Source organism: Saprolegnia parasitica, assembly GCF_000151545.1.
Source record: "Saprolegnia parasitica CBS 223.65 unplaced genomic scaffold supercont2.41, whole genome shotgun sequence".
Classification (NCBI taxonomy): Eukaryota; Oomycota; class Saprolegniomycetes; order Saprolegniales; family Saprolegniaceae; genus Saprolegnia; species Saprolegnia parasitica.
In genome coordinates this window covers 258,060-278,334 of record NW_012156435.1, presented here as the reverse complement: position 1 = coordinate 278,334, position 20,275 = coordinate 258,060, and the positions used below count along the sequence as shown (strand labels likewise).

At 56.7% G+C, this 20,275-nt stretch overlaps 9 protein-coding genes across 9 annotated transcripts; 5 read left to right on the top strand and 4 right to left on the bottom strand.

Annotated features, from left to right (window-relative positions):
* Positions 1-2,609: 2,609 nt before the first annotated feature.
* On the bottom strand, positions 2,610-4,397 carry SPRG_09087 (hypothetical protein; the record flags this gene model as incomplete). The annotated part of the gene is made up of 1 exon (XM_012348205.1): positions 2,610-4,397. One exon carries the CDS (start codon positions 4,395-4,397, stop codon positions 2,700-2,702), a length of 1,698 nt encoding a protein of 565 aa, XP_012203595.1. The 3' UTR covers positions 2,610-2,699.
* A 2,075-nt stretch (positions 4,398-6,472) lies between these two features.
* On the top strand, positions 6,473-7,514 carry SPRG_09086 (hypothetical protein; the record flags this gene model as incomplete). Its single annotated transcript, XM_012348204.1, has 3 exons — positions 6,473-6,517; positions 6,572-7,029; positions 7,196-7,514. The coding sequence occupies 3 exons, from the start codon at positions 6,473-6,475 to the stop codon at positions 7,512-7,514; spliced, it is 822 nt and encodes a 273-aa protein (XP_012203594.1).
* Positions 7,515-7,826: 312 nt separating this feature from the next.
* SPRG_09085 (hypothetical protein) lies at positions 7,827-9,488 on the top strand. Its single transcript, XM_012348203.1, has one exon. The coding sequence runs from the start codon at positions 7,836-7,838 to the stop codon at positions 9,357-9,359; it is 1,524 nt and encodes a 507-aa protein (XP_012203593.1). The 5' UTR covers positions 7,827-7,835; the 3' UTR covers positions 9,360-9,488.
* An 803-nt stretch (positions 9,489-10,291) lies between these two features.
* SPRG_09084 (hypothetical protein) lies at positions 10,292-10,744 on the bottom strand (the record flags this gene model as incomplete). Its single annotated transcript, XM_012348202.1, has 3 exons — positions 10,292-10,304; positions 10,391-10,524; positions 10,577-10,744. 3 exons carry the CDS (start codon positions 10,742-10,744, stop codon positions 10,292-10,294), a joined length of 315 nt encoding a protein of 104 aa, XP_012203592.1.
* Positions 10,745-11,156: 412 nt separating this feature from the next.
* On the bottom strand, positions 11,157-11,839 carry SPRG_09083 (hypothetical protein). The gene has a single exon (XM_012348201.1). The coding sequence runs from the start codon at positions 11,818-11,820 to the stop codon at positions 11,239-11,241; it is 582 nt and encodes a 193-aa protein (XP_012203591.1). The 5' UTR covers positions 11,821-11,839; the 3' UTR covers positions 11,157-11,238.
* Positions 11,840-13,635: 1,796 nt separating this feature from the next.
* Positions 13,636-14,554, top strand: SPRG_09082 (hypothetical protein; the record flags this gene model as incomplete). The annotated part of the gene is made up of 7 exons (XM_012348200.1): positions 13,636-13,780; positions 13,833-13,937; positions 13,986-14,088; positions 14,138-14,252; positions 14,301-14,333; positions 14,385-14,460; positions 14,507-14,554. Coding segments are annotated over 7 exons (625 nt in total), but the record flags the coding sequence as incomplete, so codon positions are not given.
* Positions 14,555-15,576: 1,022 nt separating this feature from the next.
* On the top strand, positions 15,577-16,990 carry SPRG_09081 (hypothetical protein; the record flags this gene model as incomplete). The annotated part of the gene is made up of 4 exons (XM_012348199.1): positions 15,577-15,984; positions 16,034-16,116; positions 16,167-16,293; positions 16,343-16,990. 4 exons carry the CDS (start codon positions 15,577-15,579, stop codon positions 16,970-16,972), a joined length of 1,248 nt encoding a protein of 415 aa, XP_012203589.1. The 3' UTR covers positions 16,973-16,990.
* An 817-nt stretch (positions 16,991-17,807) lies between these two features.
* On the bottom strand, positions 17,808-19,102 carry SPRG_09080 (HAD-superfamily subfamily IIA hydrolase). The gene is made up of 4 exons (XM_012348198.1): positions 19,029-19,102; positions 18,771-18,976; positions 18,585-18,720; positions 17,808-18,538 (listed from the first exon to the last, which is right to left on the bottom strand). The coding sequence occupies exons 1-4, from the start codon at positions 19,097-19,099 to the stop codon at positions 17,992-17,994; spliced, it is 960 nt and encodes a 319-aa protein (XP_012203588.1). The 5' UTR covers positions 19,100-19,102; the 3' UTR covers positions 17,808-17,991.
* A 333-nt stretch (positions 19,103-19,435) lies between these two features.
* SPRG_09079 (hypothetical protein) lies at positions 19,436-20,246 on the top strand. The gene is made up of 4 exons (XM_012348197.1): positions 19,436-19,475; positions 19,525-19,664; positions 19,711-19,966; positions 20,014-20,246. The coding sequence occupies exons 1-4, from the start codon at positions 19,473-19,475 to the stop codon at positions 20,179-20,181; spliced, it is 567 nt and encodes a 188-aa protein (XP_012203587.1). The 5' UTR covers positions 19,436-19,472; the 3' UTR covers positions 20,182-20,246.
* The last annotated feature ends 29 nt before the right edge of the window (positions 20,247-20,275 follow it).

The following is a 20,275-nucleotide window of genomic DNA, read 5'->3' as shown; positions in this document are numbered from 1 at the left end:
CGTCGCTGAGCCGCATGTAACTAAAATAGAACACGTCTGAAATTCTATCTCCATCAACGCAATCCATTTGACGGAACCGGTGGCGAGGAATTTACATGGACAGCAAGCGACCGTGCCACGCGTCAATGACAGTGGTCCACGCCGGCTTCTTGAGCCACTTTGTGCAGTGCTTGAACTCGAAAGACGACATTCTCTCGCTGCTCACCGCGCTGCCGCGCGACGAGCTTGATGCTCCTTTGGCCGCGCTTCGGACGCTCTTGACGACGCCCTCGAGCGCGTGCAAAGCGCCATGGCCACACGTCTGCATCGAAGACATGGACAGTCAGCACATTTCGACGGTGCTCACAGCGCTGCCAATGATGCGCTCGATTTCCATCGGTAATCTCGACAGGCTGTGTGAGGTGCTACGCGAAGCAACCAGCGAGCCTGAGAGTGCTCCGTACGCAGCAGCAATTGCTTTTGCCACAAGATGGGGTCCCAAGGTTACGTCCATCGCTCTCTCGACGTGGCCGCAAGACAACAGTGCCGAGGCGCTCGCAACCATCATTCGAAATTGCACATCCATCTTCGCGATCGGCGTCGGCGCCGTTGCGTTGGACTCAGCGTGCATCAACGCCGCCATCTTCGCGGCCCAGCACGCCAAAAAGATACACTACGCATCAACAAATGGAGACGTGTACAACTGCGGGGATTGGCGACAACTCTTTGGCGCCTGGCTTGCGTCGGGGCATGCGATGGAGCTCCGTCTTGATGGCTTCACAAGCGATGACAACATTGGCTTTGCACGAGCGATCGCCGCTGCAGCGTCGCTCACGAGCCTCAAGCTTACTAACACACCTGACTTGCTACAAGGGCTCGTCGAGGCCGCTGTCCCGCTCATGTACATTACGCAGCTCCGTCTCGTCATCGACCATGACGTCGACGATCTTGCGGAAGCGCTTCTCACGAATTGGATCAATCTCCCGGCCCTTCGCGTTCTCAAGATCCGCTCCGCGGACAGCGCCGACGCGACGTTTGTTTTGGAGCTACTGCCGCGCCTCGTCACGCTGGATGAGCTCTCGTTTGAGACATGCACGCTGAGGAGTGTGCCTGCGTTGCGAGAGGCGCCGGCGCCGCGCCGCCTGCGCGTCTTGAGTACGCGGGCGCTGCGGTGTGACGAAGACGATGACGCGTGCCTCGATCTCTACGCGTGGGCCGCACGCTCGCCATATCTCCATATTGTCCACGTGGAAGCCACCGCCACGCTGTGGCACAAGCCCGTGCTTTTTGGCCGCCAGCTTCGTCGATGGATCCAAGGCGGCGTCTATCGCATCTCTCTGGAAGACTGCGACGTGGACGACAAGAACATCATTGCCATTGCCGGTAGCCTCTGTGACGCACGCCGGTCGCAACCGTTTGTGCTTTCGTTTTATGTCCAACCGATGTGCCTCAGGTGGTACTACATGCTCATGGAAGCACTGGCCACCAGCGTTGGTGTCAGCATCGAATGCGACGATTTCAGTCACGAAGGCAATCGCCAAGAAATGGACACCTGGGCGACACGATTTCACCTGCAACTCCATCACGACATGAACGATCGATTGACCATCCATAGCCCCTTTTCTTAAAAAGTGGATCCAGTACCTCGTATCCGGATTGAAAATCAAAAGAGCAAGAGAGTTTCTCCCTTTCTATTCATGGTACAACACGTTTACATCCCTCGAGCGATCTCATAAGCACGAAATTAATCCCGACCTAGAAAGGAGGGGCAACATCTGCAGGTGGCGTTCTTGGACAAGACGTGCTATACTATTGGATAGACCATCTTTCATTCCATGGCCGTTCATCGTTGTGTTGAGCCCCACGACTATGACGCCGACTTTGGTTAACGAAATGTCTCACACACAACGTCTTCTTTAGGTGTCTACACAGCAAGTACTATCGATGTGCCCTTGGAACGGACAGGTTGCTACACGAGTGCGTTTCACAGGAATCAAAGCCAACCTGTGGGCCTGCCACGTATTTCCAATCGAATCGCTGGAAGATTTGCAATTTGTCCAATGGCCGCTGCAACCGCTTCCTTCGTCAATCGATTCGCAACGCCGTGGGAACCATCCTCACCATCACAGCAACGCTCCACGACACACGACGGTTGCCCGCCTGTGATTTGGCTTGATGAGCGATACCGACGTCTCAAGTGGCCCGAGTTCGGTCGCGCCCTTGTCAAGTTTATGAATAGTAGTTTGGCGTGGTTGCTTGACGGACCGGTCGGCGTGGTACCTTACCCCTAGTCAGGACCTGAGAACGCACGGCGCCATCATCCCCGACGGGGTTCACCACCCAGTGCTTGCGCAATAGCACAGTCAGCTGCCTTCTCTACCAGAATCCGCTGCTAATATCACCAGCAACCCACCGCTAGACACCGCGTCCACGCAACAAAAAGCTATGTCCCAACATTTAGAGTAAAGTCATTGCCATTGCGATGTTGGTTGCAGAACAGTGCCTTATGTCCCAACATTTTAAACAATAGACTATTAGCACCCACCAACGTTCTAAAACCAAACGCTCGTTCCTCATGATCATGACATTCGACTTGGTGGGCTGCAATACACAATACTCGACAGCAATCGAAAGCAGCGCAAAAACGTCATCGATACAACAAAACTATAGTACAGGCATGGACGACATCACCACGACGACAATATTCCCGCAAACAATCTCTACGCTTGGCCCGACTCGCTTCCCCACGAGTCGTCAAAGTAGTCGGCGAGGATCCGGGTCACAACCATATTGCCGTTGACGTTGGTCGACGTGCAGATCCGGTCCAAGAGAAAGTCGATGGCGACGATGTAAATGAACGCGCCGGGGAGCGGGATGTTGGGCAGCACGGTCTTCCAGACCGTCATGAGCATAATGAGACCCGAGTTGGGGACTGGCGCCGTGCCCACGCAGCCCAAAAGCGAGACAAAGAAGAGCACAACGAGCTCCGGCACGCCGAGGTGGCTGCCGACACCACCGACGTTGGCCATAAAGACCGTCAAGAGCGGGTAGTAAAAGCCGGGCGAGTTGAGGTTGACCGGCGTACCAAGACACATCATGAGCTGGGCGAGCTGGCGCGACACTTGACGCGTCTGGTGGACGACGGTGACCGCAACCGGAAGCGTCGCCATCGACGACGAGCAGCCAAACGCAAACACGTAGGCAGGCACAAGCTGCCGGAGGTAGTTGTACGGGTTGATGCGCGTAAACAAAAAGAGGTAGAGCGGCATGACGATGAGGACATGGACCATGACGCCGGCGATGAAGAAGAGGATGAGGTACCCGCCTTGGGCCATGATATTCGTGCTCGTTGTACTGTACGTCACAATCGAGCTCGACAAGAGGAAGAAGACCGCGAATGGCGTCAGCTTGAGCACCGCGTTGATCATGAGAAGGAGCGTGTTGCGACTCTGGCGCAAAATGTTGAGGAGGTAGTTGGTGCCTGGACCAAGCGCTTCGTTGTGCGACTTTGCAACCGCGACGCCGAGCGGCAAGGCAAACGTGAGGATGCTGAGAAGCGACCCGCTGGCCATGGCTGCGAAAATGTTGTCGGGCACGACCAAGTTGATGATTCCAATCACTTGCTGTGTCAGCGTGAGTTGCTGAAACGCCGCGTTGGTACTCAGCACATTGTTGACATCCTGGACCGTAAAGAGCGCGCTCGCGTTGGCACTTGGACTCAAGCACGCCAGCGTGCCGTTGGCGAGCGTCTCCAAGAACTGCCCGTTGGCACACCGGAGACCCAAGACGATGCCATTGGTCGAGGTCGCATTGCTTTGCGAGACGGGCCAGTTGGCGTTGAAGACGCTGTTGTAGATCAAGGCGACGACCATGCCTTGCATGGTGGCGAGGATCGACGTCGAGAAGAGGACGGCGGCCGTGCGCCACGTTAAAATCGACGTTTTGTTCAACACGACAATTTCGGCGATCGAGACCGTCATCGTGCTAAACACCAACGGCACGACAAGACACCGCAGTGCGCGCACAAAGAGGTTGCCGGGCAGCTCGAGCCAGAGCGCGAGGTCTGGCGGAATGTTAAATTTGGTCAAAATCAACCCGAGACCGATGCCAAGGCAGGCGCCGATGACGACTGTCATCGAGTTGAAATACGTCGCGGTCTCGCGCGAGTCGTAGTTGCCGTGGGGCGCCGCTGGCTGGCCCTCGAGAATCGGGTCGTCCTGCAACGAGTAGACGGGCGGCGTGTGCGGCCCAAGCGTCTCGACCGGCGTTGACCGAAAGTTGGTGCGTGCGTTGACCGACTCGAAGTGGGCCGGTCGGCGCTCCTGGGAGCTTGTCGACGAGACGCCGCTGCTGAGCATCGCCGGCTTGCATGTCGGCTCGGGCTCGTAGAGGTAAATGCCTTTGCGCGGCGGGTCCATACTGAAGAAGGGTTGGAGTGGTACTGCGTGCAGTGCGGCGAAATGCGGTCTGGCAATGCTCTGTGAGAAGGAAAATACATCCAGCAGAGGTGCGGCAGCTGATCAGACGATGTATCTTTTCGCAAACCAGATGTTGCGCGGACGGCTAGGCGCGCCACCCGACCTGACCCGATAAAGAAGCGAGTCGTTCCTGTGCAACCACCTCTCTACCTACCTGGTACATACACAAAGACATGAAAATGCACGGCACGGGACGGCGTGGACCTGGCGTGCTTGCAAACGCGAGGCGTGCGTTGGTTGACTCGATATATGGACCGTGTGGACGGTTCCGTATGGCTGGGCGTGGGCGTGCATGGACCATACTGTGCTGACACCAAGACCGAGTCGCACCCACGAGCACGTGGCTACTCGAGGTTACGCAAGACATGAAGGCGGAATTGTGAGCAGCACGGCCGATCGTTTCGACAGGCGCGGGCCGTCGCACCTCTCATTGGTGATTGTAGTGGCTCGCTCGACGTAGTACGGGGCCGCTTTCCGTACGTGGCTCTTTAGCTTTTCGAATGCAGCGTAGCTTTCTAGCTTGTAGCATGTATCACCGCTCGTCAAGGATCATTCGAACGGCTTTGTAGTATGGCGTCAAGACGCCACGCTGGACCAGGTACCCATTCTCTCGAGGCTCAACAACAGTAAACGTCATATTGGCCGATCCCATACGAGTCGTTGGCGGGAAATCGTTATTGGTACCCCGAGCAGATGGTTATGCCAGCACTGATTGGCTTTCACGTTCGGGTAAGGGGGTAGGTGAAGAGGGCAATTGAAATGATTGGCTGACAAATCAAAACCTTATGTAAATCGCCATCTGCTCGGGGTACCAATGACGCCTGCCGTCGTTGGCGGTCGGAGTATCTTGGCCAGCTGCTGTAGCAATCACAAGGGCAATTTGCCGTTCACCCACGTTGTCAGTCACGGTCTGTCACGGAACTTGCCGTTTGGTTGAACCTTCCTGCGTGCACCCAGCGCCGTCTTCTTTATTTTGCTGCAGTGTTACAAACTGGTCCTTGTCCACGCTCTCCTTTACGCTGCACGTGCAGAAAAGGGCATGCGAATGGCGTGAGGCCAGTGCGTCGACGCAGAAATATCGCCTTCCGTGGGACGTCCAGATACAGTCGCTCGCTCGTCTGGATAACAGCGTTTTGCTTGGTCTGACGCAAAACCACGTGAGTCGCTGCAGTTGCTGTGCAGTACTGCTGCAGACGTGATCCTCGAGGAGTTATCACAATGCCGCCGCGTTGATGTTATGTGGGAGCTGGACATGGCATGAACGAGCAGATCATCATGCATCCAAGTGGATCGGTCCTTTCCAAGTTGCAGTAGCTTCAAGGCCAGAGAAAGTCAAGGCCAAGTGTCAGAAAGACACTGTGCGTGCGAAGAATTCGCGTCGTCCATTTGTCGCCAAGTCTCGTCAGGGTACACATCGCAACATCTTTTTCCCTGCATTTCCTCGACGTCACCTACATCAAGGTGCAAGGCCGGTGCAATTGAGGAAGGAAGCGCAGTACTGAATGTATCCAACGAAATGACTGCCTTTTCTTCAATGTTTCCTCTTACTTCTTCACGACGTACGTACATTGCAGCGCCGCAGGTATCGCCAATGGCCTTGGTATCGCTGATCTCGTGTTGAGCTCATCTCCGATGCCCGCAGCAAGCAAGGGATTGTGTTTTCGAGGCGCGGCCCCTTGGTTCCATAAAATATACGTCCGGAGGCTGCCACAAGTCTCCAATCCGATCGCACAAATGCCCGAAAGACAACATGTGTCAACAAGGATGCTTGACAAAACACAATAGAACGAGCGAGCCTACCGCTGCCCAAATATGTTGACGCTGTCGACATAACTCTAAGAAATAGCACGGTCGTGTAGTGATGCGACCCGCATGCATCGCCTTCATCCAGTGAAGAAAATCTCTTGCTAGCTTGCACTGCGAGCTTGCCACGTATCACCAATCAGATCGCACAACAAATCATCAGTATCCAATCATATTGCGTCGTGGCCAGAAGCCCGTATGAGTATTCGATGATGGACAAGCAGACGCCAATGAAGGCTGTCGACGCGGGCGCCTTGGTCCACACCACCCAATGCTAGGCCTCGACCAAGGACGTTATCTCGCTGCTGCAGGCGCTGCCACGTCATGCACTCGACGCGCCATTGGCTGCGCAACAAACACTCTGGATGGCGCCCTCGGCCTTTCGCAACAGCACCGGCCGCACGTCTGCATCGTACTCATGGACGGACTATCACAACGAAGCGACGGTGCTGACAGCCCTGCCGACCTTTCGTTCTATTCGCATCCGGCATCTTGGCGGTCACGACGAGGAGCTTCGCGACTTGGGCAACAACGAACGCGAGGTCACCTCTGTCGCATTCGCCGCCAAGCGGGGTCACAAGGTTACACGCATCGACGTGACGCCGTGGCTCGAAGTCCGTCATAACACTGCACTCACGCGTGTCTGTGGTCTCTGCACGGGTCTTGTCTCGCTCGCCGCGACCGTCACGATCGAGTCGGACGCAACGATCCTCACAGCGGTCATCCATGCGGCGCGCCACGTCAAGCCGCATCGAATGGGCTTTTTTCGGTGGCACACCGTGCTCTTCGTGCCCGCTTTGCGACGTGGTTGGCGCCGGGGCATGCGACGTACCTCAAATTGACAGGAATCGCGTCCCCGGACAACAACGGCTTTGCACGAGCCCTTCCTCCACGTGGCTGGCGTCTGGCCACGCGACGCACCTCCACCTCGATAGGTTCACATGCGACGACGACGTCGATATGGGCCATTGCTTCGCTGCTACGACGTCGCTTACGAGCCTCAAGCTACAAGACTCGCCTCGTGTCATCGAAGGGCTCGTCGCTGCCAGCGTGCCACTCCCCAACATCACGGAGCTCCGTTTACACTCATCACATGCCGATATCCTCAAAGACATTGTGACGCAACGAATCAATCATCCGCGTCTTCGAGTCCTTGAGCTTGCGGCCAACTATGACGCCGACGCAACATTTGCCTTGGCGCTACTGCCGCAGTTGAGTGCTCTGGAAGAGCTCTTGTTCGACCTCTGTACGTAACGCGAGGTGACGGCCCTGCCGGCGCCACACCGTCGAGTGCTCCATCTGACCAATTGCGACATGGACGACGATGTTCTCGTCGTAATATACGCGGTTCATAGGTGCCGGTCGGCAGCCAGCGCTTCTTGTGTGCACGTTCTTTCGACAACATTTATTCAACCAAAAGTGGAAGAATGAAACCCTTGCGGTATGTACCATAGATATACATCGTACAGTTTGTATGGTCGATGGCGGGTCGAGACGCCCTTATTTCTATCTATACATACGGCCCACACAGCTATGCCGTTCTATTTTCACTCTACACTTCATTTTGACCGGACGATGGACCAGCAAGGTGGGAGCAAGCAGGCCTGCGTGGCACCAATCGCAGTCGTCCACGCCAATATTCTCGTCGACATCATGCGATTCTTGGACTCGACCAAGGATCTCCTCTCACTCGTGCAGGCGCTGCCACGTGACGCGCTCGATGCATCCCTCGTTGCCTTTCGGACGCTCTTGGTGACACCCAATGTCTTGAATATCAAGCTCTGGCCGCAAGTCTGCATCGAAGACATCGATCTCCGCTACACCTCGACCGTGCTCGCGGCTCTTCCAATCTTCCGCTCGATCCGCATCGCAGAGCTCGCGCGACTCAATGCCACGTTGCTAGGCCGCTGCATCCAGGATGACCCACCGTCTCTCCCAGCCACGACCGATTTCGTCGCCAAGTGGGGTCATAAAGTCGACTCTATGAGCGTGACGTCGTGCGAGCAAAAGCGAGGCATGGACAAGCTCCAATGTATCTTGCGTCTCTGCACCGGGCTTCGCCACGTCGACTGCACCACCTTCGAGTCGGCTCCGATGTTCTTGAATGTTGTCGTTCACGCCGTGCCGCACGTCCAGCGCCTTGCCTACTGCTCGCTCAACTTGAGCGACGACGACGCCATATCTCCGTGTGAGCCCTGGCGACCAGTTCTTTCCACGTGGCTAGCGTCTGGCCATGCGACGCACCTCCACCTCGATAACTTTACGTGCGACGACGACGTCGGCCTCGGCCACTGCATCGCTGCCACGACATCGCTTACGAGCCTCAAGCTACAAGACTCACCTGGCGTCGTCCAAGGGCTCGTCGCTGCCAGCGTGCCACTGCCCAACATCACGGAGCTTCGTTTGCACTCACCCGATGCCGATATCCTCAATGACTTTGTGACGTACCGGATGCATCATCCGCGCCTTCGCGTCCTGGAGCTGGCGGCCACCCACGGAGTAGACGTAACATTTGCTCTGACGCTACTGCCGCAGTTGAGTGCTCTGGAAGAGCTCGCGTTTGGCCAGTGTACGGTGCGCGAGGAGCCGGCCCTGGACAGCACGCCGGCGCCCCGCCTTCGGGCGCTCCGACTGACCTATTGCGACATGGACAACGACGTTCTCGTCAGTCTCCTTGATTGGGCCTCGCGGTCGCCGTGCCTCGAGACGGTCGAGCTCAACATGTGCGACATGCCACAGACGCCGCCCGAGCTCGAACGCCTTGGCCGCTCCTTCCGCCAATGTATTGAGGCAGGCGTTCGCTCCATCACCCTCCACGACTGCGAATTGACGCGCGTCGAAGCCATCGCCAACGTGGTCCGTGCTCTGCATCAACCACGGCTATTTGTCCTCAAGATCGACTGCGCAACACTACGCATCGCATTGAGCCAGCCACTTTTAAAGGCGCTCGCCACGAGCACTGGCGTCCGCATCGAGTGGTCGTTTTCTGGAGGGCTCAAGCGCGACACCCTCGTCCAGATGCGCAAGCTGGCGAAGAAGTTCCAGCTACGCATCAGCAAATGCGGCAAGGATACGGTGTGGATCTCTAGTCCTTTGTAAACGTCGTCCAGGAGGCACGACGACATCAACGCGCCCGACATTCATGTAGCATTGTATCGACAACCTCTCTCTATTATCGATTCATCCCTCTATCTATCCACCTATCTATCCATATATCCATATTCCGATACGAGCCATTTCGTCGTGCGGCACCCTTGCGTGCCCCGCGCGCGAGAATCAAGTTGGTACATTGCATTATCATGTCTGCGTTGCAGACGCGGCTTAGGTCGGGAATAGGACGTCCAAGGAAGAAACGTCAATTTTATGTTCATCTTTAAAGCCCTTTTCGATGCCCCGTGTACCCGAGCAGGACTTTGTGTCTACAGGCAGATGACACTAATGACACGGTGCACTCTCAACGTACCGGTTCTCGGTCTCGAGTGTCTTGTGCTGCGTGGTATACGCGGTAGAGAGGTGCGCGGCCGGCAGCCTACGCTGCGTGTGCGCACGATTTCTTTTGAAACACATGTTTAGAGCGTACGGTTGATGGGCCAGCGCGTCGGATGCCGCGAGGCGCTGACCAATCCCAGCGAGCAGCGACCCTTGCTTGCGCACCTCGGGCAGCTTCGTCGCCGCCTGTCCCACGTCAGCAATCGCACCAGTCGTCGTCTTATTCGTACTGTCTCGAGTGGCGGGAGGGTGCGCGGGGGCGTCCCACGCTTGGCATCCACCTACGAGCTGCTCGATGGTCCACCCGTACGACGACAGCCCATGCGTACAGCTGCCTGGGGGTGTCGTTTATGCGGCAACTGGCCCAAGCTTCGAACCGTGCCGGGCGCTTGGTTATCGCGGTTGTTGTGCGCCGCCGCCGACGTCTGGAGCTCATACGACCTACCCTCACGATAGTTTCGTGAACATGTCAACGCAACTGCGGTACGTTTTCCAGTTGTTGCAGTTGTGCTCGCCACCCGGTCCAACCTGGACCGGCGTGTTCAGTCACCCTCTCTCGACGCCATCGAGATCCATACCTGGTGTACGCCGGTATGGAACGGAGAGTCTTTGGCTGCCTACACCCAGGTCGTTGTCCGTACATGGCGTCGGCGCCGACGAGAATATGCACCGGGTCGACGCTGGCTTGGTTGAGATTCTGCGTAAACGTCCGTCGACCGGCCGGTTTCTCGGCCATGAGGGCAGGCAAAATGGCATCTTTGCCGTGGACCAAGTGCTACGAAAACACGTGACGATGCAGCCCTTACACAAAATATGCTGCGTCGTACGTCTCGGGTCGACGCGGGGTCTTGATACGACCGCTTCTTGAACGTACGGTGGACGTAGCCGCCCCAGTCCGCGTCCGGGTGCGACGGATCGAAGCGGTCCTTGCAGTAGCCCGTGATGGGCACCGCGTCGCTCTCGGTCCGCGGGTCGAGTCGCTTGGCCGTCGTCATGGTGGGGGTGGCACCTAAAAATACGCGCCGGGGAGCGAGGGTAGGGTAGGGCTAGGTTTCGATCCTCGGGACGGTCATGGCATTCTCTCAACGCATATAACGCAAATATGACCTTCTCGAAGTCAGGTCATGGACTGCAGTAGGTAGTAGCTACGTCTGTAAGAGGTCGCTAGGGCGACAAGATGTAGCTATGAAAGACTTCCACCTCGTACGGCGGCGTTAAGAACAGCGTTGGCGGATGCTGTGTGACAGCCATACCCGGTACTAGAATACCGTCCATCACGGCCATGTCGTCTCCCTTACTGTTATCGCCTCAATAGGTTCCTCACGGCTCTGAATACTTCTACCTGCTTTCGCAGCCCAGTCATGTTGAACACCACACCATAGCAAAAGAACGTTTTGCTGCCATAGGCTGCAGTCGATATGAAAGATCGTGCGTTGCGGTGCGTCCACACGGATGGAAACAAGCCAGTACGTGGATATTACCATGCCTCTTACGAGGCCTTGACGGCGGGCGCGTCGCCCTTTTCTTGGCGTCGTCGGCGCACGTCAAAGTTGAAGATGCGCGCCATGTTGACTTCGGTCGTAATGATCTGGTCGCGGAGGAAGCCGAGGTCCGCTTCGATCTGCGAGAGGCGCGACGTGGCTGTCGAGAGGTTGCTTTGCAGCAGTGCAAGCGCTTCGTCAAACGAGTACTCGACCATGACGTTGGCGCCGAGCCAAATGCACACGGTCTGCACGTCGGCGTCGATCGTCGCGTTCGCAAACACGTTGTCGGCGAGGCTAAAGTGCGTCTCGATCGGCTCGTCCTTCTCACGCGACGCCATGAGATGCTCGAGCATCGCGAGGTCCTTCTCCGTGTCGGGAATCTTGGTCTTGAACGACTGCTTGGACTTGGTCAAATTCGTTTCCATAAACTTGTACTTGGAGTAGAGCTGCTGCAGCGCGCCGACGATGCCTTCGACCGGGTCCGCGCCCACAAAGGCGGCGACGTCCTCGACGAAGATGGCACACGGGATACCGCGCTCGTTGCGCTCGCCGAGGAGGCGGTCGGTGATGTCGGACGACTCGGCCATCGTGTCTGCTTTGGAAAGTCCAACCAGTGGTGACGGTTGGTATTTTAATACGCAGGTGGTTTTTACATACAAAAAGTAGCATGGCGTAAAAAATTGGAAAATATTACGAGACAGGCGGATCCGGATACGACGACGCATTGCGCGCGGCCAGCACCCCAAATGCAAACTGGCGAGGGTGTGGGCACGTCATTGCTTCAAGCGCTGCGGTAAACACGACGTGTTGCGCGGAAGGTACAAGACGACCGGTAAAGCTAAGCTACCAAGGGTACATGAATTTAGTTGAATTGATGAACTCTTAAAGCTACGGACTGCAGTCCGTTGTACTGAGCGGTAGTGTCGAACACAACGTCTCCGTGTCAAGACCAGCGAACGCGATGGCTTGTAAGAGGCTCGAAGCGTCGAGGCAATGCAATTGGACAACATATCACCAAGCACGATGTACGTGCAATTGAACAGAGCAATAAGTTGTCGGATCTTATCGGCTAGCCTTCGCCAGCCTAATGCTAACAAGGCTCGTCTTGTCTTGATTGCACAAAGTCCTCTATTTTAAAGTACAGACTCTCTTTGGAACGCCTTTCTTCGCAGCAAGGAATGTCAGTGGGCGCTGGGTCTTGCGATCGGGCACGACGATCAGTCATGCATCCGCCCACGACGACCCTCGTCTTGTCCCAAGCAGGTTTCTTGAAACGCCACGTTTCTGACATCATCGGATTCAACTATTTCCAACAGCGGGCCTTCCGACGGCTGCTAATTTTAACGCCAAATGCCGCTGCCGTACCCGATCATCGAAGCGCGCTTTCAGATGCTCGACGCATCGATCGCCAAAGCCGCTGCCACTGCTACCTCCAAGCACGTTCGCCTGAACGCGTCCGACGCGCTGCGCGAGACGGTGCGGCAGACGCGCAAACCGTCACGGCGGACGCCAGCGTCGGTCCACGCCATTCCGCGGCCTACGATGACGACGACAAAGTCGCCGTCCAATGACCGGCGGCGGTCCAACCAGTACGAAGCGACCCATCGCCGGCTGTCGATGGCAGCAGCGCACGCGCACCCGTTGGTGCCGTCGGCGCCACAGCCTCTGCTTCACACGTGGGGCGAGAGCACGACCAGTGTCGACGCGAAAGAAGCGCGCTTGCACGCGGTAGCCCAAGAGACATGGGCGGTGCGATGCGCGTATGACCGATTCCAAGCCATACTGCTGGGTCTAGGCCATTGAGCAAGGGCTGCAGAGCGCTCGCCCGTCCACTGCCAACGCCGCCTCGACCCCGACGCGACCAGTACCACGCGTTGCAACGCCGCGTCGGGACTTGAATTTGTTGCGTAGCTGAGCCGCGGTACTAAAGCCAAGTCGGCCGGCGCGACGCGCGGCAGCCTCGCATCTTCGACGAGTCGCCACCAGCTCGAGCAAGCGCAGTGTACGATGCATCGATCAAGAAGAAGGATGGACGATCTACTCCATTGTAGCTATAGCATGCGCATCGCCGCATGCGACGGCGTGGCAAAGCGACGCGGGAGATTCAGACAACCCGAGATCGACGAGCTCGAGCCCGAGGTCGAGTCGCGCAGGATACCATCCATGATCGTGCGACGACCACCCCCGACGATCCGCAAACCGTCGTCCAAGCAGCTACTGCGCTCCGGCTTGGCTGGCTCGTCTTCGCGTAAACTGCCGCGCAATTGGCTCGAAAACACCGGCGCGCGCAAGGTGATGTCGCCACGCCGGCCACCAATGCAGGTTCAAATCCCAGTGCAAAGCGCCGTGGCGCTGCCTGAGACTGCGCCACCAGATGCCGAGGTTCCAGAGCCCGTGGATCGCATGGCCAACATCCATGATGCGTGCTTCTACTTGCTCGAGATCCGCCTCGAGCACTCGAGCTCGCTTGCCGGCTGGACGTTCCGCGTGATCGTGACAGACATTACAGCCACGGACCGCCCCCACATCCTCATTTCCAACATGACAGTATGTACACTAAAATGGACACCTCATGTCCAGTGACGGTCTGTCTATCTAGTGCAACGAGGCGCACTGCATTCTCTTCCTCGACCCCAGCACAAAGGCGTTCACGACGTTGTTCAACCCGCTTTTGTATTTCGACCATGTGACGTCGCCCATCGAGGTGCGCCGTTGCGATAGCTCAACATGGTGAGCAATCATCCTATGGTAGCTGTATGACCACTCGCTCCACATCCAAGTCATTTCCGAGTCACCGATTCAAAAGCCGATTGTCGACACCTACGTCCATTACACCGTCGGACCCGACGACACCAGTAAATGGATAGCATGACATGCGAGCACGGAAACGATTGCATTCGATAGCGCCTCTTCCCGACCTTGAGCCGCTTCAGCTCGAACTGGACGCCACGATCCCGGCGCCGCCCTGTAGCACCCTTGACAACAGCGCCTACATCTATGCCAACCACTTTGAAGCCAGGTCTGGACATGCGTGTTCATATAGCACCGACGACCGACTGTGGCATAGGACTGCGAGCTCGCCGACCAAGCCGATAGCGCCGTAGCCACGCTGCCCTTGCCATGCCACGTTGCCTCATGCGACGCGTCGTAGGCTCATTCAAAAGGCACCGCAGACGCCGTTGGAAGCGCGCAAGAACGAGCTGCAGCGCATGCGCCAGTCGATGCGGGTAGGTGCGTTATCGCAGCAGGGCAAACATCAAATCGCGCTTGTAGAACGAACTCCTCCTCGAGCAACAGCGACTCTCGCTCTCGCTGCGGTGAAGCAACTCGTCGCACAGCGCGAAAAGCGTGTGTATAGATGGATAGGATTGAATGGATAGTGGATAGTGCGGTAGGATAGAAGAGGATGGCGTCGTCGCAAATGTACAAATAGCATCGTATGCATATCCACCATCTCTCTCTCTTGCGTATGATCTAAGGGCACTGCATGAACAGACGATCCTTGGATCAAGCTGGGCATCGCAAAGCACCTCTACGGCGTTTATCTCGATCAGCCATTCCTCTACAACGACATGCCCGAGGTGCTCCGTCGCTACAAACATCGTGTTCAAGTTGGTAGTCTGCCTCGCCAAGTGGCCTCGATTGGTGCGCCAGGACATGACAAGGCAGCCGATGCGGGCTTCTTTGTGGCAACGAAGCTCATGGCCGTCCTAGATGGCTGTGTGCCCGCCATGGTGCTTATATCTCGACGTAGTATTACCGGACGAGCACGGGTCGAATCCCAGTTTTATTGCCATCTCGCCGATTTAGACGCCGCGGCAAACTACATTGCAATCTTCCGACAGCTGGAAAAATTGATCATTCGCCCAAGTACGGTCACTCGTGAAGTAAGCAGCCACTCTTCTCTGTGCTAATATATATGATGTCGAGAGACCGAGTCCAGCGATCGGCTTCGGCCGTCTCGTGCTGCCACGTTGCGTGAAAGATTTCGAGTAAGATTGCAAGATCGGGCCAACGATATTTTAATTCCAACGATTTATTTTGTATTCATATATCGAGTACAACAGGATGTAATTGAATGGAACTTGACGCCCGTTTTGAATTTTTGAATCCGACGATGTGATTGGCCATGTGCGGAGTGGCCGATTCGGATTGGCCAAAATACAGCGCAGCCGGCGGTTGACGTCCCATCCAGCATTCCATTTCACGTGGGAGCTGCCAGCCGGAGACAGGACGACGACGTCGCCCTTCGCCGCCGATCCCGCCACCTCCGCCTGCCCGCTGCCGTGGCCGCACACCACCGCCCGTCGCTCGCCGCCAAGCCGCTTCCAACGACACCACGCATGAGCAGTAGCAAGAAGATCAAGCCCGCGCTGGAGGTCCTCCTCGAACGCGAGCGCGAGCGCATGAAGCAGCGCCAGGAAATGGAAGACATGATGCAGCACTCGGACCTGCTACGCAGCATTAGTAGCCTGCGCACGGCCAAGGACGCCTTAATCGAAGCGCCGGCGGCCAAGCGCCCGCGGCTAGAGCCCGTCGTCTGCTGCGCGACCGAGTCGTCGTCTGCTGAGGACAGTGGCAGCCGGACGCCCAGCGTCCGCGACGATGTGACGACGCCGCCGCCAACGACGCTGCCCAAGAAGTCGTGCAATTGCAAGAAATCCAACTGCCTCAAGCTCTACTGCGAGTGCTTCCAGCAAGGCTCGCTCTGCGGCGACGACTGCAACTGCCAAGGCTGCCACAACAACATCGTACGTCATACATGCCCTATCACGACACTGATGCGCTGTCTTGTCCTAGAACTTTGAAAGCCAGCGGCAACGTGCTATCCGCGTCGTCCTCGAACGCAACCCCGTCGCGTTCCTTCCCAAAGTCTCGAAAGGGTACATGATGCTATCGTCCTGCGACATGATCTCATGCGATGTATTACTAGAAGCAACACGACGGTGGCCACGACCAAGTACTTTCGCGGCTGCCGCTGCAGGCGAAGCGGGTGCCAGAAGAAGTACTGTGAATGCTACCAAGCCGGCGTTAAATGTGGCACGCTCTGTCGATGTCAGGTCGGTCCTTCCAGCCTTCCAGCGTCCTTTACTCACATCTCTCTCCTAGATGTGCAAGAACCACTGCTCGGACGCCTCGCACGCGCCGCCGACCAACGAGAACGCCCACGAGCAGCCCAAGCACCGGCCGGCGCTCCCAGCCCCCGAGCGCTTCGCCGCCTTTACCCCGCCATCCCTCGATGCGCTCGTGCCCCTACGGCCCGTGCACCAAGTACCGTTGGCGATTGCGCCGCCGGCCAAGCGACGACTCCCGCCGCAGTCCACCTCGCACCACCATGTGCACACGCCGCCGCCGATGCCCATGCCGTTGCCGCCACCGACGTCGGCGCCCGTTCGAACCAACGTCTACTCGCGGCTCTACCCGCTGCAGGTGAGCATGGCCTCGGACGCTGCGCTCTCCAAGATTTGCAACTCGCTCGTGCTGGCGGCGTGCGACGAGCCGATTGCGACGCCGCCGCCACCGCATTCGCCCGTGGCCAGCACCACGCCAAGCTCGCAGTCGTCGTCGTCCCCAGCCGACGCGCTCTGGTGCGCCGAGGACCTTGCGGAAACCCCAATGAAGACTGTGGTTGTCGATATGCGCGCCGAGATGCAGGAGCGCGCGGTGCTCCAAGAGTTTAGCGCGTGGCTGCGCAACATTGCGACGGCAAGCGTCAACCACATTCTCAAAAAGCCCTAGTCGTCTGCGTTGCACCGTATTTAATACCACGCTCGTTGTTCGTATCTATGAGTTGGCTCGAACCCAGAAGCACCGTCTAGAAACAATTTGTTGCTTGCAAGCTGGAAGCAGAACGTCACATTGCCGACGACACAAAGCGGTTTATGGGCTATGCGTACCATGCTGGTTCCAAGCACGACGCATCGAGCGTTCTCAAACAGAAACTCTGCCTCCACTGGTGAGACGCCATAATGATCAAGACTAACGTTAGTAAACCAGATACGTAGTATACTACCCTTCTCAATGCTTCGGCCAGAACCGTCACACGTCTTTGGCTCTAGTGGTGTTTTCTTACTATTATAGAGGCGTAGTGTTTTCTTACTATTATAGAGGAGTAGAATGCGAGTGCTACGCAAGCGTATCGTGCTACCAAGCGCGTGCAATCTAAGACCTAGGAGCCCTAACCGCGAATAAATCTGTTTTCGCTTCTTTTTATTGGCCAGCAAAACACATTTTTGACCAATCCTGTGCGATGTGAGGCTGGCCACACCGCGACAACGACCGCCGAGCGACTCGATCGCCCAAATGGCTTCCGAAAATGAAATCGCTCATACTTGGCACAGTCATAGAAGACCTTGTGGGGAACGCAAAACGCTACTTCCAGTTACCATTGGAGGCGTACAGCGAGAGCAATCGACTCCTTTCTTTAGGGCGGCATATGCCAGATTTAACAATTGTTTGCGGCATATGCCACGACAAGCGTCGTGCAATGCTCTGCCAGCTTGCTCTGTCAAGGTTGAGTCTGGTCACGTTGTGGCTGCAAGCGTTCCTTGTGAGCGCAAGTCCCTACGACGGGCGCAACTATAGATTACGTATATCGGTGAGGCTATGCATGCCTTGCAACCTCCAACGTGCTGTCATTTGAGAAAAGATTTCCAAGCTAGTACTTCTATGGCCGTGTCTCGTCGTCACTTATCTAGTCGCTGGATAGCACACCGAGTACCCAAGTAGCTCGGTTGCCACCGATCGACTCGCCGCCTCTAGAGGACGCCTTCTTGGATCAAGATCCATTCGACAGCCTCGTCCACCGAGTCGACGACAACGTCGCCAGGGTGCTCGTCATGGTTGTCGGCGTCCGATTGGAAGACGCCGGTGCGCACCAGCACCGACGTCCAGTGGTGGCCGGCGGCGTTGGCACCTTGAATGTCGCTGAACGGGTTGTCGCCAATGCCGTAGAAGCGGTCGCACTCGGGCGCTTGCTCGCGCATGACTTGCTCGGCAAACTCGTACTGGACCAGGTGCGGCTTCCCGAACCGCGTGACTTCCAGTGTCTTGCCCGTGTGCTGTTCGTAGAGCAGCTGGAGGCAGCGCGTAAAGGCACCTTGCGCGAACCGGGGCACCGGGTACGCGCCGCTAAAGGTAAAGTCGTCGTTGCTCACAAACAGCGGCGTCTGCGGCCCGTGCCCGCTCCCGAGCGGATCGCCGCCCACGAGCGCATCGATGGCGATCTGCAAATCCTGCGCCCAATGGATCGGGTCGTGGAAGATGATGATCGCGCCAATCGGCTCGTTCTCGAGGTGGTGCGGCCTAGTGCCATGCCTTAGTCTGCCATCGTCGTCCTCGTAGTACATACTTGTGGGGCCACGAGACGAACGGATACTGGTGCGGGCTCGCGTGCGCGAGGTCCTGAATCGACACGACCTTCTTAAAGCCATAGTGATGCGCAACGTCCAAGACATCGTAGGCGCCCATGACGAGCACCTTCTTGTCTATATACATCCATGTCAGCACGTCGAGTGCCATCCGAAAAAGAACCGACCGCCAAACTGGTGCACGAGCTCCCGCATCGGTGTGTGCGCGAGGATCATCTGGCGCGGATCGATCGGCACATTCAGGATCGTGCTTAGGTTCGACGTCTTCTTTTCCTCGACGCAGCCGCCGCCGTTGGTGAGGAAGATGTGCGGGACGCCCTGCGACTGCAGCTGAAAGAGGCGCTTGCTCGCGTTCGGAAGCGCCTTCCCGCCGCTACCGCCCATTGCGCATGAGGACTATAACCCATTTAGCCCAAAAGACATACCGGATCAAGACGCCATCAATGTCAAACGCAATGCCGAACCGACGCATCTCCTTGGCCAGACGCGTCGCCATGATTTTGCACTTTCTACCGGTATCCGTACTGTCGCTGCGTATCCGGATGTACACTATTTTGACCCAATAGACAACACTATAACAATACCATGTTTGAAACCTGCGTAGTGTGACTAATTTCACTCTATTCCATGTGCTATGTATAGTGTAAAAAAGGGACGGTCGTCGCAATGGACGCCTTGTGGATTGCTGCTCCGGTGATACCACAAGGCAACAGCATTGAGGCCATGGCTAGCGTTAGCTGCAACATCATATTGTACAGTAGCTTGAAGCCCTGCGCCAGAGAACCTAATTGACCATCATTCTTTCTTACACTATTTAGCCTTCTTGTAAGATCGCGACCGTTCACCGCAGTCGCCGAAAAGCTCATAGCATGGTAGACAGCGCCGCCAATGCTACGGGGCTAAGAACGTATCTCTCTCTAGACAACGTGCAGTCAAGCCATCAAGGCGTGGGAGGCCAAAGAGAATGCGTCGTCCGAGGAGGCGCCGGTCGTCAAGCTCTACTGCCAGATCCCGCCCATCGCCAAGCTCGACAACTCGCTCAACACGCTCAAAAACTGCGAGTACAAACTCGATTTCTTCCAACCAACCACGAACATTGGCACGTAGGCATCTCTCGCTCTCGACCAACTCGATCGATCGGTTGATTCCGCTCTCGGGCATGAAGAAGCTGCGCATTCTCTCCCTCGGGCGCAACCAAATCAAGAAGATTGAGAAGCTCGACGACGTCTCGGATACGCTCGAAGAGCTTTGGATCTCGTACAACGTCATTACGACCCTGGACGGTCTCTCGGGCTTGACCAACCTCACGACGCTTTACATCTCCAACAACCTCCTCAAGAGCTGGGACGAACTCGACAAGCTCGTATTCCCTCTTGTTGACTCTACACTTGATACATTGATACAGTCTAGTCCAATCTGCCCAAGCTGCGCGACGTGCTCTTCGCAGGCAACCCGATTTACGAAGGCTTGTCGAAAGAAGAAGCGCGGCTCAATGTGCTCAAGCGCCTCCGCAATGTCATGAAGATTGACGGCGACATGGTCAAGCAGACCGAACGCGACGCCGTGAGCAGCCAATAAGACGACACACGCTTCTTCTTGAATACCCGTGTCCACAAACATGTTATTTGATACCACACCATACGACTGTCTTGTCTTCGTCTGGCAACCCAAG